Raw genomic sequence first — 14712 nt, forward strand, 5'->3', positions numbered from 1 at the left:
GTTGTGTGAGGGGTGAGGGGTGAGGGGTGAGGTAACCCACCCGGACATTAATTTGCCACTGAGACGGGGTGAGGGGGGGGGGATGGAAGGATAGTCGTGAGGGGGTAAAGAGCGAGGGATTTGTTTTCAAACTGTCGTGTCGTGTCTGCGCCACAACACGCTCGGAGCACGTCCGGTGACACGTGAAGAGTCACGTGACAACGACTGAAGAAAACTTCCGGTTTTGCGGGCGAAGCCGATTCGGACTCGTCGGTCCGTGCGGGTCTCGGGAGACTCGTCCCGTGCGGCTCCTGCGATGGACGTTCGCTGATCCCACGGATACTTCGAGGACAATCGCGTCCTCTCACGCAGGACGGAAACCGTAACCTCGACCCTTGGAAAACCTCCAGGAGAGGAGATTCTCCTGCCGACAGTCGCCGACCTTCCCTGGCTCGACGGATCACGGATGGCTGCGAGAATCACCGAGAACGTCGGAAACGGCTACGGGAGCCTCGCGAGCAGCGACGAGGAGTTGATCGACGTCTTGGGAGCTTCGCTTGAGTTTTCTCCGCACAATGAGATTCTGGACGGGATAACAGGACGAGGTTTTTAAACAATTTTTTCCCCCTTTTATTTATAAATCGCTCATTAATTGCATTCATCCTTCCATCCAACTCACTCCATCACCCTTCCCAGTCACCCCGTCTCACCCAGTCACCCCGTCTCACCCAGTCACCCCGTCTCACCCAGTCACCCCGTCTCACCCAGTCACCCCGTCTCACCCAGTCACCCCGTCTCACCCAGTCACCCCGTCTCACCCAGTCACCCCGTCTCACCCAGTCACCCCGTCTCACCCAGTCACCCCGTCTCACCCAGTCACCCCGTCTCACCCAGTCACCCCGTCTCACCCAGTCACCCCGTCTCACCCAGTCACCCCGTCTCACCCAGTCACCCCGTCTCACCCAGTCACCCCGTCTCACCCAGTCACCCCGTCTCACCCAGTCACCCCGTCTCACCCAGTCACCCCGTCTCACCCAGTCACCCCGTCTCACCCAGTCACCCCGTCTCACCAGTCACCCCGTCTCACCAGTCACCCCGTCACACCAGTCACCCCGTCTCACCAGTCACCCCGTCTCACCAGTCACCCCGTCTCACCAGTCTCACCAGTCACCCCGTCTCACCAGTCTCACCAGTCACCCTAGTCACCCAGTCACCCCGTCTCACCAGTCACCCCGTCTCACCAGTCACCCCGTCTCACCAGTCACCCCGTCTCACCAGTCACCCCCTCTCACCAGTCACCCCCTCTCACCAGTCACCCCCTCTCACCAGTCACCCCGTCTCACCAGTCACCCCGTCTCACCAGTCACCCCGTCTCACCAGTCACCCCGTCTCACCAGTCACCCCGTCTCACCAGTCACCCCCGTCTCACCAGTCACCCCGTCTCACCAGTCACCCGAGTCACCCATTCACCCCGTCTCACCAGTCACCCCGTCTCACCAGTCACCCCGTCTCACCAGTCACCCCGTCTCACCAGTCACCCCGTCTCACCAGTCACCCCGTCTCACCAGTCACCCCGTCTCACCAGTCACCCCGTCTCACCCAGTCACCCCGTCTCACCCAGTCACCCCGTCTCACCAGTCACCCCGTCTCACCAGTCACCCCGTCTCACCAGTCACCCCGTCACACCAGTCACCCCGTCTCACCAGTCACCCCGTCTCACCAGTCACCCCGTCTCACCAGTCACCCCGTCTCACCAGTCACCCCGTCTCACCAGTCACCCCGTCACACCAGTCACCCCGTCTCACCAGTCACCCCGTCTCACCAGTCTCACCAGTCACCCTAGTCACCCAGTCACCCCGTCTCACCAGTCACCCCGTCTCACCAGTCACCCCGTCTCACCAGTCACCCCGTCTCACCAGTCACCCCGTCTCACCAGTCACCCCGTCTCACCAGTCACCCCGTCTCACCAGTCACCCCGTCTCACCAGTCACCCCCGTCTCACCAGTCACCCCGTCTCACCAGTCACCCCGTCTCACCAGTCACCCGAGTCACCCATTCACCCCGTCTCACCAGTCACCCCGTCTCACCAGTCACCCCGTCTCACCAGTCACCCCGTCTCACCAGTCACCCCGTCTCACCAGTCACCCCGTCTCACCAGTCACCCCGTCTCACCAGTCACCCCGTCTCACCAGTCACCCCGTCTCACGAGTCACCCCGTCACCCTGTCACCCCTTCTCACGAGTCACCCCGTCACCCCGTCACCCCGTCACCCCGTCATCCCGTCATCCCCGTCATCCCCGTCATCCCCGTCATCCCACTCATCCCACTCATCCCACTCATCCCACTCATCCCACTCATCCCACTCATCCCACTCATCCCACTCATCCCACTCATCCCACTCATCCCACTCATCCCACTCATCCCACTCATCCCACTCACCCCGTCTCACAAGTCACCCACCCCGTTCCTATCGCGCGCTCACCGCACGCACCCCGCGCTCACCTTGCACGCTCCCAATGCTCACCCCGTGCTCACCCCGTGCTCACCCCGTGCTCACCCCGTGCCCACCCCGTGCCCACCCCGTGCCCACCCCGTGCCCACCCCGTGCTCACCCCGCGCGCACCCCATACTCACTCAGCTGTCTTTGGTGTTTTCTCCCCTCTAATCCCCTCCCTCACCTCAAATGTCTGTACTGCACTCTGTTTGCAATAAGGCAGAATATCTACACTCTGTCTTTCCCCCAAAATCTCGTGTACCAAACTCATACCCCCATCATACCCCCATCATACCCCCGTCATACCCCCGTCATACCCCCGTCATACCCCCGTCATACCCCCGTCATACCTCCGTCATACCCCGTCATACCCCCGTCATACCCCCGTCATACCCCCCCGTCATACCCCCGTCATACCCCAATGTACCCACTATCTACTAAACTCTGTATCCTCCTCACTAGAGAATGTATGGAGAAAGTTCTGTGCTGCTTTGACCCTACTGGTGATTGGCCCAGATGGTATCGGTTCATCTGTTCTCAAATCCTGTTCCACCGTTCTTCGTCACCCTCTATGTGCCCTATTTAGTGTGTCCCCCTTTAACGACCTCCCTTCTACCCCTCATTATGCATGTCAGCAAATGTCACTCCCATCCACAAGAAGCATGTTAAAACAGGACCCCACCAATCGGTCCAATGAACTTGCTTCCAATGACATGGACATCCAAGCAGTCACCAAACCCATCATAGCTTCCGACATCAAGTCTTTCCTGATTTCAAAGTCTGATCTCTGCCATCGTTTTGGGTTCTGTCGTCACCACACAATTGTCGACGTTCTTCTGTTCTTCTCTTGGCGATGGTTGAAGGTCCCTTTCAGCGCACAAAATTTTGAGGTCAAGGTCAAAGGTCAAGGTCACTTTGTCGCAAATCAGGGGAGTCGACGAAACCCTTATTTTTTGAGTAATTTTGATCGGATCGTCTTCAAACTTCATGGGAATATAGTTCATGGTCTGGCGCTCAGCTGATTAATTTTTGGTGGCGATTGGCCTTGACCTTCATGGTTAGCGCCGAAGGTCAAACATATTTGACCCCAAGGTCAAATTTTCAAGTTTTAGGAACCATATCGTGTAGTACCTCAAATTGAACACCTCGATGAGTGCTTTGTAGATATGTCAAGCTTGAGACATTATGACGTCATTTCGTGACGTTATGAGGCAAAAGCATATTTTTCATGGTTACTCTGTAGAACGATTCTCATCGGAATCTCTCGTAGGCTGATATTCCTCAAGGAGTCGCTCCTGGTGGATAGCAGCTCTGTTCACCTCAGTGTGACCTTGAAGAAGTCACACATGGTCACCTTTTGGCAAGATACGGGTCACCCTGCGGGTGACATTGGTTTATTTTTTTGTTTGTTTGTTTGTTTGTTTGTTTGTCCACACAAAACTTTCGTGTTTTTCTCCACAACTGCTTGTCAGATTGAGACGGAATTTTCACCATTGGTGCGACTACTCATGTGGAATGTTTTAACGATAATTATGACGCCGATCAGCTCGATTATTTGGGGATTTATCGTGAACATTTGCATGCACTTTATCATCCATGAATGTGGGACACCATCAAAAGCTTTTTTATTGTCTATCCAGGCTGTGGCGTGCGTGCGTGCGTGCGTGCGTGCGTGCGTGCGTGCGTGCGTGCGTGCGTGCGTGTGTGTGTGTGTGTGTGTGTGTGTGTGTGTGTGTGTGTGTGTGTGTGTGTGTGTGTGCGCGCGCGCACACACTTGGTTGTTGGTTATCTCCATATGTGGGTTTCAGGAGGTGGAACGGAGCCCTCTCAGGTCTCAAAGTATCCACCTTTATGTGTGCGTGTATACACGAGTGTATATGTGTGTGTGTGCATGCAAGTTGCTGCTTTTGGTTATCTCCACAGATCGGGGGGTTTCAGGAGATGAAATGGACACCTACAGTGGTTAGAAAGAGCTTGTGAACCCTTTAGAATATTCTGTATTTCTGCATAAATTTGACCTAAAATGTGATCAGATCTTCATCTGAGTCCTCATAATAGATAAGGAGAAGCTGATTAAACAAATAGCACATTTCAAAAAAAAATCTACTTCATTTATTAATTAGCAAAATGATCCAACATTCAATTTCTTTGTCGGAAAAAGTATGTGATTTACGTATGTGAAAAAGTATGTGAAGTATGCTCACGCCTGTTTATACATTTATTGTTTTTAAAAGACTCGTCTAATAATTAATATTTTTATAAAGCATTGCAGTGAAGTCTGATCCAAATAATTTCAAAGCAATATATGTATGTGTATATTATAATCAGTAACAAGAGCGCAAGTGAGCACAATATATGCCCGAACAAGAAGGTATATACAGAATTGTGCTACTACATGGAAAACAGCATCCTGGTTGCCATGGCAACCACTTTAGATGACGAACGTATGTCGTGACACACCGTCTCCATGGTCTGTACCTATGGACAAAATATGAAACGTGAAAGTTGAGAACTTTGGGAGTTAGAGTGCGGACAGGAACGGATGGAAACAGCATCCTGGTTGCCATGGCAACCACTTTAGATAAAGAACATTTGTCACGACACACCGTCTCCACAGTCTGTACCTACGTACCAAATATGAAAAGTGAAAGTTGTAAACTTTGGGAATTAGAATGCGGATAGGAACGGATGGACAGACAGACAGACAGACGGATGACCGGTATCATAATACGCCCCAATATATATATATATATATATATATATATATATATATATGTATGTATGTATGTATGTATATATATATATATATATATATATATATATATATATATATATATATATATATATATATATATATATATATATATATATATATATATATATATATATATCGGGCGAATAAAATATAGTGTGGTCGATAAAAACATTGGAAAGGATAAAATAACTTGCACCAAAAACTTTAACATTTTCACGCTCACGCTGACGCTCACGCTCACGCCCGGGGTATCGCTATAGCTCTCTGTTCTTCGAACAGGCGAGCTAAACACCTGATATGAACACCAGATAAACCAGAGTTGGTGTCAAAGCCACCCAATGCTCGCCTGTTTATACATTTATCGTTTTTAAAAGACTCGTCTAATAATTAATATTTTTTATAAAGCATTGCAGTGAAGTCTGATCCAAATAATTTTAAAGCAATATATGTATTTGTATATTGTAATCAGTAAAAAGAGAGCAAGTGAGCACAATATACGCCCGAACAAGAAGGTATATACAGAATTGTGCTACTACATGGAAAACAGCATCCTGGTTGCCATGGCAACCACTTTAGATGACGAACATATGTCACGACACACCGTCTCCACAGTCTGTACCTATGTACCAGATATGAAACGTGAAAGTTGAAAACTGGGAGTTAGAGTGCGGACAGGAACGGACAGACAGACAGACTGACAGACGACCGGTATCACATAATACGCCCTGATATATATATATATATATATATATATATATATATATATATATATATATATATATATATATATATATATATATATATATATTGTTGCGGTTTTCGCGCCCGCCGGCGTGCTGACGGCCACGTAACTCGAATCGCGGCACGTCGCCCACCGGACGGACAATCCAGTCGTGACCCTCTCGGACTAACGCCGGGAACCAGTCACGGGTGGACCTTTCGGTCTCACCGCGATCGAGCCAATCAGCCCCCGCGTGGGATAGGGTTGCTCGCCAAATTCGACCTACCTAAGTACCCACGCGGAGGGTAGACCGGGCGATCGCACCTCGCCGCAGGTCGACTTCGGACACGGCCACTTAAGCGACCCGTTCCGTACTATCGGGATAACCGAGCGGTGTTATCGTCGACCTCGACGGTTCGATTAATTATCGGGCGTATTCAGCCCACTACCAACCCTTTACGTGAAGCAAGATGAGGATTCAATGGAGGAAATGACGAAGCGAAGCGGGAAACAGTTCAACACAAAGCACATTTATTCGCGCTGAATGGAAAGCACACATATTCAATTACACCAAAAGCACATGTAAAAGGAGAAGAAACACAATATTACACAAAAAGCAAATATAAAAGAGAAACACAATGCAGAGCTATCCGACTACCGAGCACACGGCAACACTTATACAATTTTACTTCACAGACGGCGCCGACAACACATACCCAAAACCAAGGAAAAGAACAGAGAACCCTCAAAGATGAGGCGGGCCTGAGGCCGAGACCGGTCGGGCCTACCCGTCTGGTGATGAGACGCGGAGCGGCGATGGTGCCTCAACTCCGCGGGCCTCGCGGGCAGTGTCTGGTAGGGGGTGGGAAAGGGGCCCCCTTGGTCGCACTATCTCAGCGCGGGGGGAAACAGGAGGGGGTTGCTGATGCTCGGGGTATAGAGGATTCCTACTCTGGCTCGAGTCCCGCGACGAGCGTCTCCACCTCGGCCAGGTCGCGCTGTCGGCCTCCTTGGGGTGCAGCTCCCTGCACGACGCGAGCACCCCCTCGTCTGCCCTCGCCGCCTCCCCACAGCTCCGTCCCCTCCGCTCCGACTCCAACGCACACGACGACGACCAGCTCCTTCTTGCCAACTCCACCGCCCGCGAAGTCTTAACTCTCTGTTTTCTTGACTGACGAACGCGGTCGCTTATATAAGCCCCGTGGCTTCGCCTTCTCATCTTTGACCCCCTCCCTTCGACCTTTCACCTCGCTCCCCATTGGCCCGAGAAAAAGTGGGCGTGAATGCTTTTTGATCCATAAATTTGCATATATCGATCGCCCTCCAACGCCCTGGGGGCGGGGCCAAATCGCCCCTTGCTCACCGATTGGACGGAACAAAAGTGGGCGTGTGTCGTTTTTGATCCTTTTTTGAAGTGGAAAATCCTTGGTTTTGTACACGCTGTTCGGCGCGCGCCCTGCACGAGTCCAACACCGGTACCCACAAACGGCGCAAGAACGGTGGCAATGCGACGGTTGCGAGGTGTGACGTGAAGCGGCGCCGCGGTGGGTGGTTGATGTTGTGGTTGTAACAATGGCGGTTGGTCCAAATTAAAGATAGCAAAAGAAAAACGGCTATCCTGAAGAGTCGCAGCACGCATAAATGACATGTATTCCCACTAGACAACGGGTTTGGGCCTAACTACACATGTACTTACCGAGATACCTCACCTAAGGGACCTGAATGGTGGTTTGCGAATTTGGTAACCACAACAATATACATACATACATACATATCCGGTGTATAAAAAATAGTGTGGTTGATAAAAACATTAGAAAGGAAAAAATAACTTGCACCAAAAACTTTAACATTTTCACGCTGACGCCGGGGTATCGCTTTAGCTCTCTGTTCTTCGAACAGGCGAGCTAATAAAAATCACTCCAAGAGCAAGGCGTACAATAATCCAGGAGGTCACAAAGAACTCCAGGGTAACGTCTAAGGATTTGAAAGCCGCTCTTGTATTGGCTGTCAGTGTTCATGAGGCCACCATCAGGAAAAGACTGAATAAGAATGATGTGCATGGGAGGATAGCAAGGAGGAAACCCCTGCTCTCCACAAAGAACATTGCCACCCATCTCAAGTTTGCCAAAGACCACCTGGATGATCCAGAAGGCTCCTGGAAAAATGTTCTGTGGACAGATGAGTTGAAAGTGGAACTTTTTGGCTTAAAGGAGAAATGTTATGTTTGTCGAAAACCAACCACTACATTCCAACAACAGAACCTCATCCTAACCGTGAGACATGGTGGTGGGGACTATCATCGGTCGGGGCTGCTTTGCTGCCTCAGGCCAAGAGCTTGTCTTTGACGGAACTATGATTTCTGGTTCCGTCAATGTCAACCTCTCGGAGTCCCATGACTTGCCAGCATTGACGGAACCATGAATTCTGGATTGTACCAGCAAATTCTATGTTAGAATGTCAGGGAATCCTTTCGTGAGCCGAAGCTTAACAGAAAGTGGGTCGTGCAGCAAGACAACGATCCTAACTGTACAACAGAATGGCTGAAGTAGAAGAGATTTTGCATTTTGGAACGGCCAAGTCAAAGTCCAGACCTTACCCCAGTTGAAATGTTGTGGCTGAACCTGAAGGGAGCAGTTCATGCAAGACTGCCCACAAATATCTCCGAGCTGAAGCAGTTCTGTTCGGAGGAATGGGCCAAGATTCCTCCAAGCCGATGTGCGGGACTGATCAAGAGTTACAGGAAACGTTTGGTTGAAGTTATTGCTGCTCGAGGGGGGGGGGGGGTGCCACCGGTTACTCAATGTTAAGGTTCGCATACTTTTTTCTGACAAAGAAATTGAACGTTGGATCACTTTGCTCAATAAATATATGAAAAAGTATTTTTTGGTTTTTTTTTTGTGTGATATTTGTTGAATCGGTTTCTCTTTATCTATTGTTCAGACTTGGATGAAGATCTGATCACATTTTGGGTCAAATTTATGCAGAAATACAGAAAATTCTAAAGGGTCCACAAACGTTTTCTCACCACTATAGCAGCTCTCAAAGTGTGCGTGCATGTGTTTTATCTCATTGTCTGCATTCTCTTGTTCATTCATACTGAGTGTGTGTGTGTGTGTGTGTGTGTGTGTGTGTGTGTGTGTGTGTGTGTGTGTGTGTGTGTGTGTGTGTGTGTGTGTGTGTGTGTGTGTGTGTGTGTGTGTGTGTGTGTGTGTGTGTGTGTGTGTGTGTGTGTGTGTGTGTGTGTGTGTGTGTGTGTGAGATGGTGAGGGGTGAGAAGTCATTCGTTGCCCTCAAATTCATTGGGTCTTGTGATATTTATTTTGTGCTTATCTTTTCCTTTTCCTTTTTTAACCTCCGTGTATATTGTATTCTTGTGGGAGAACTGTTATCATATTGCTATTTTCAATCTCTGTTGTTTGTTGAAGTCGTAAGATTCCTTTGTTTCATTCTTTCGTGTTGTCTTTCCTTCTGCCCTCTCCCTCCACATATTTGTAAATAATTAAAAAGGCAGAGCTCTCAGTCCCCAGAATGACGGAGCATATTATAGACAAAGGTACGGAATGAGTGGGTTCTGTCCGTCGTCGTGAGGATGGACATCGAGTAAATATCTCCGCTAAAAGAAGGGACGGCTGGTTTGATACATATTCAGGGAACCTGCAGCAGGAACAAAAGGGTAATGACTGTGGTTTTGTGAATTTTTAAAAATATTTTTTACTTTTTATTGCAACCATCGCATTTTGAGCTGGATTATGACTTTCAGCTTTGGATGTAAAAAAATAAAGTATCTTGGTGTATTATACCACGATTGGAAAAAGTAGTTGTGTATTTTTGATTTGGGATGTGTCGGTGGGTAGTGGGTGCAGGGTGCAGGGTGGTGGTCGGAGAAGGGGAGCTTGGTTTCTAATAAAGGTTGTTTCTTGTAGTCTTTCTACTGTCCCCTCCCTTCCCACTTTTTTTATTTTCTTGCATCTCTTTCTTCTGAATCCTACACTTCTATGTAGAAGGAATGGAAGTTTGCGGAGGACGTTTGGGACGAGGGGAGGGACCACCGTGCCCTGGAGGGTTCCTGGATCTTCTCGAGGAGCCAATACCTGGAGTAGGAACGTATGGAGATTTTAATACCATTGACTGGGTCAGAGAAAAAGCACGAGACCGGGATCGTCATCGCAAGGTGGGTCCATGCGCTGTTAAGTTAAAGATTTTTCTTAACCGCCCGCCCCCTCCTCCTCTTCAACAAACTATTGTAGGTGTTTACCCTTCAACCACACACTCATACCGCACACTCTTACAGGTGCTTACCTTTTCAACTCTCTTCTTCACAAACACTTGCATCTGCACATTTCTCCCCGAAATCTCTGCTGTTTCTTTCCTTCTTATCTCCTATGGCTGTACCTTTACCTGATGAACACTCTTTGCTTTGTGCAGATTACAAGCCGTAAAAAGGAGTCCGTCTGCAGCTTTATTCGTAGCGTTTTTGATGCCTGGTCTGGATGGTTGGTGGTTACCTTCGTCGGACTAATGGCAGGTAAGTGTAAAATGTCACATTCTTTCCCACAAGATGGGGTTGTGTTTGGGATCTTACGTTTTTTTTAATTTAATTTAATTTTGTATACAGAGTCGAGGCACGTGGAGGAGCTAGAACACAAAACGGATGGGGATGACGGAATGGAATGAAAAGGACAGGAGATAGAGGGAGTAGGGGGAAGGGGGACACACCAACAGCAGGGTAGAGGGATGAAATAGAGGGAGACTTGGGGGGAATAAGGGGCATGGGGAAGAATGAGAGCAAGGAGAGGACACGGTGGGTGAACAATAAGAATACAGCTGCAAACACTCCATTAAAGGAGTTGAAGGGAAAATGGGAAGCAGAAATGGGGAAAATTTTTTTTACATAAAATAAATGCAGAGGAGGTTGAGGGCGTCGGTGGGAGCCCTGGTCACGTGGAAACACAGAAATAGGTCAGCTTGGGGAGGGTGAATGGAGGTAGAAAATATGGTTTTGGATGAGGGATGATCTGAGATGGTGCTGAAGCAGGCCCGTCGCTAGGGGGGGCATTTGGGTGCAATGCCCCCCCACCATGGCGCATCTGGTGCCCCCCCCCACTTGTACGCCACCCATTTATGCCCTGTTGCACCATGTGAACAACTTAGTGTTTAAGGACGAGCGCCCACTGTGACCTTGCTGTTTAAGAGTTCACCTGTGTGAACTAAAACCCTTATTCCAGATGTTCAACGTGGTGACTAATAAGGCCTTCTTGGATAAACTGTTCTTTAATAATATCCTTCTTTGAATAACAGTCAAGAGATAAGTGTGCGCTTCCCAGCGCATCTCCAAAAGCAATTGGCAAGACAATACAGTCCAAGACCACAAGATAAAAGATAATAACGCAAGCACCAACGCCAGCAGCCAAGACCTCGTGTCGAATGTCAATGTTGTGGGTGGTTATACTGTATATATCGTGGATCATTTCGTTTTAAGGAATAGCCAATCGGCGTCTTCGATATGGAGACCCGATTGAGCAGGTTACCTGATTGGTTGTAAGTTAGGTATAAATGTAATATAGTCATAATATGATAAAATGATTAAGGAAAAGACATAAATTTACATAATTAAAGATGAAGTGCACGTGTACCACGTGACCTTCACAACCCGTCAACCCTCCATCTTACAAAAGTAATTTTATAATAAAAATTAAAAATATGTGTGTTTGCAATCGTGTTTACATTTGAAATTATGCAGATAAAACCTGTTTTTGATGGATGGATCATTTAATAAATAAAACCGTCAACCGTGAAATGTCGCGAGTCGCGAGATTAGTGACGCGAGTCACGAGGGACGAATCACGGAGCATGAGCTCGCAGCAGGAGAAAAAGACGTGGATGATGGATATACGAAAATGGCTCAGAAAAGGAAAAAATGCAACCGACGATGATGAAAGACATGTTGTGGGAGGAGTTGGAGGAGGAGGAAAAGACGATCATGTCGATGAAATACCGACATAAGCTGGCCAACCTGGCCAAGCCAGCAACGTCAGCCCTGCGGCTGTAGCCCCAGCGCAGACAGCCGAGTTTCCACGCTTGGCGGTGGCCTCGGGACCGGGTGTGACTGTCAAGCCGCTTCCCGATGATCTTGGAAGTGAGAGACCGAATCAAGTGGTTCTACAGTGTTACCCTGGCCATCTGTTGCAGAACAAGTCGCTCGTTTGTGTCCTCGTGGTACCAGACTAATGAATGGCTGGAATACAGTGTGCAGACAGATGCAGCATTCTGCTATCCATGTAGGAAGTTTAACACCGCACGCAGCCCAGTGGACTCTACTTTCACAGTGCGAGGCTACCGGAATTGGAAACATGCCGTTGAGAAAGGCAGGGGGTTTCACAAACACGCAACTTCAAACGAACATTTAACTTGTGTTTTGAGGTGGAAGGAGAATGAGAGGCACATATATTGTGGTGAGGAGATTTCCACACTCCTCAATGCTGACCAGCTAAATAGAAACCGGTACTATGTGTCTGCTCTTATAGATGTTGTGGGATTTCTCGCCAAAAATCAGATACCTTTTAGAGGGAGCCTTGATAATTTTGAGGATATGTCAGATGGGCACAATGGGCTCTTCCTCTCGCTTTTTAAACTACACACTCAAAAAGGACACCGAGCTAGCCGAAATAATAAAGCATATCCCACGAAACGCAAGCTATACTAGTCGGGAAATGCAGAATGAACTGATCTGCACATTGAGTAATGTTTTGACGGATGCCATCGTGGAAGAAGTAGGCACATCATGGTTTACCATCAAGGTGGATGGGACGAGGGATCCCACTGAATGTGACAACATATCAATCATCTACTCACAATAGCTACGCTGACGCTGGAGATGCAAAAACATTGACAGACCTAATAATTGCAGAGCTGACAAAAACAGGACTTGACGCGTCAAAAATATTAAGTCAGGTGTACGACGGGGCTTCGGTAATGGCTGGGAAGCACGGTGGGGTGCAAAAGTTGTTGCAAGAGATATTGGAAAGAGAAATCCCCTACGTGCACTGCTTAAATCACCAACTCCATCTGGTAGTTATCCACGCACTGGCAGCAGAGAAAGCTGTCACTGATTTCCTCGAGGTTTGTTGTTGCCTGTACAAATTCTTCAGAAAGCCCACTGTTGCTGCACAGTATAAAGGTGAGCGGTTAAAACGACTTTAGCATTTAGCCACCGTGTCTGTGATCATAGGATCTTTTAAGGATATCACATCCTTACTGTCGGAGATTGATGCAGAGCGCGCCTACGGTGCAGAGATGAGGATGGAGGCTATTGGGCTTTTGTGGGAAGTCTCTGGGCCTGCCTTCATGTTCATTGCTATCTTTGTACAAAAACTGCTGATGTTGTTAGATGGCCCTAACAGACTCTTGCAGGCAGAGGACATGGACTTGCTAACGGGGTTGGAACTGGTGGCGAGTGCTACAGAGTGCGTGAAGAAACTCCGCTCTGAGGATGAGTTCACTGATCTGTGGAACAAGGCCAACGGTGCTCGCACTTCTACACCTGCATCACCAAAACGGAGACGCACAATGCATAAGAACTTGGAACAGTTTGTAGTTTTGGAGACTACAGGACAAAACAACGACAATGACAAGACGGAACTGCAGAGGGTTTTTTTACAGCGCAATTGACACTGTGCTTGGAGAGATCGCTCAGCGCTTCAGTGAGCACAACACACAACTCGCCCGTTCATTCGCTGCCTTGAATCCTGAAAATGGCACGTTTTTGGATCCCCACTTGCTCCAGCACATCATGACATTAACAAAGTCAACCATCAGTGAAACAGAGTGTGTGGTTGCAAAGCAGTTTATTCACTCAGACAGAAAAGCAGCCAAACGAGAGATGGACAACACAAAAACTCCTCTCAACATACCACAAAACGCTGGAAGCCATGCCAAGTGGAGTGACTGCTATGAGACTTGGACTCACATTTGGTGCGTCCACTGACATGTGTGAAAACTCATTCTCAACATTGAGGAATGTCTTCACTGACCATCGACGGTCCATGCGCCATGCACGCAAGGCACAACTGGTACGGCTGATCTTCGAGACAGACCTCACACGTAAATGCCTGAATGAATGGAAGGAGAAGGTCCTCACAAGATTCCACACCGAGACGCGTCGCCTGCAGCTCTTCTGACAACGAGTACAGCGGTATAAAAACTATACGAGGAGTTCAGATTGTGTGTGTGACTGCTGGTGATGCGTGTGTGGTTGTGGTTGCAGTGTGGTTGTGGTCAGCACCTGCCGTGGTCGGCTGCTTTGTACTTCTGATGTTTAAGTTAAATGTTGTATTTGGTGCTTTGCATATCCCATATCTCGTGCTTTGTGCATAACCTTCCCTCTGTGTAATTGACTGCTTTAAATGCGGACCTTGTGGTATCTTCAGGCTGGTGGTATTTGCTGTTGATAGTTTAACGTGATGATCGCAGGTCATAGCCTACTGTATATTATTTCTAAGTGCACTGATTCTGGTGCCAACCTCCCCCGTTTAGTCATTGTATCTCTGGTATATTAATTTTTCTAATGCCAATTCTTGACAACACCTTGTATAAGTGCACCTGAATTGGTGCCAATTGTCTAATCATTGAATATCTGCATTGTGAATGTGCCAGTTTGTTGCGGCTCTCCTGCATTCGAATAATTTTAGGCCAAAAACATCGGAACATATTAAATCTAGCTGAGATCAATTTGGTTCGTATGCGACGGCAACCTCAGTATAGATG

General features: G+C 48.3%; 1 protein-coding gene across 5 annotated transcripts in view; it reads left to right on the forward strand.

The window, feature by feature from the left end:
* Window positions 1–102: 102 nt before the first annotated feature.
* CLCN3 (Cl-/H+ antiporter 3) overlaps window positions 103–14712 on the forward strand; it is a 113599-nt gene continuing 98989 nt past the window's right edge. Inside the window, exons 1-3 of one of the 5 annotated variants that reach the window (XM_085886740.1) lie at window positions 103–584; window positions 9951–10120; window positions 10375–10474. In XM_085886740.1, the coding sequence (XP_085742866.1) occupies window positions 446–584; window positions 9951–10120; window positions 10375–10474 (409 nt within the window). In that variant the 5' untranslated portion in view covers window positions 103–445. Of the gene's footprint in view, window positions 585–9472; window positions 9623–9950; window positions 10121–10374; window positions 10475–14712 lie in introns of those variants that run through there. The other 4 variants (XM_085886737.1, XM_085886736.1, XM_085886738.1 and 1 more) reach the window with 4 other exon arrangements.

Source organism: Eptatretus burgeri, chromosome 6 (genome assembly GCF_056783735.1).
Source record: "Eptatretus burgeri isolate ZD-2024b chromosome 6, Ebu_testis_v1, whole genome shotgun sequence".
NCBI lineage: Eukaryota > Metazoa > Chordata > Myxini > Myxiniformes > Myxinidae > Eptatretus > Eptatretus burgeri.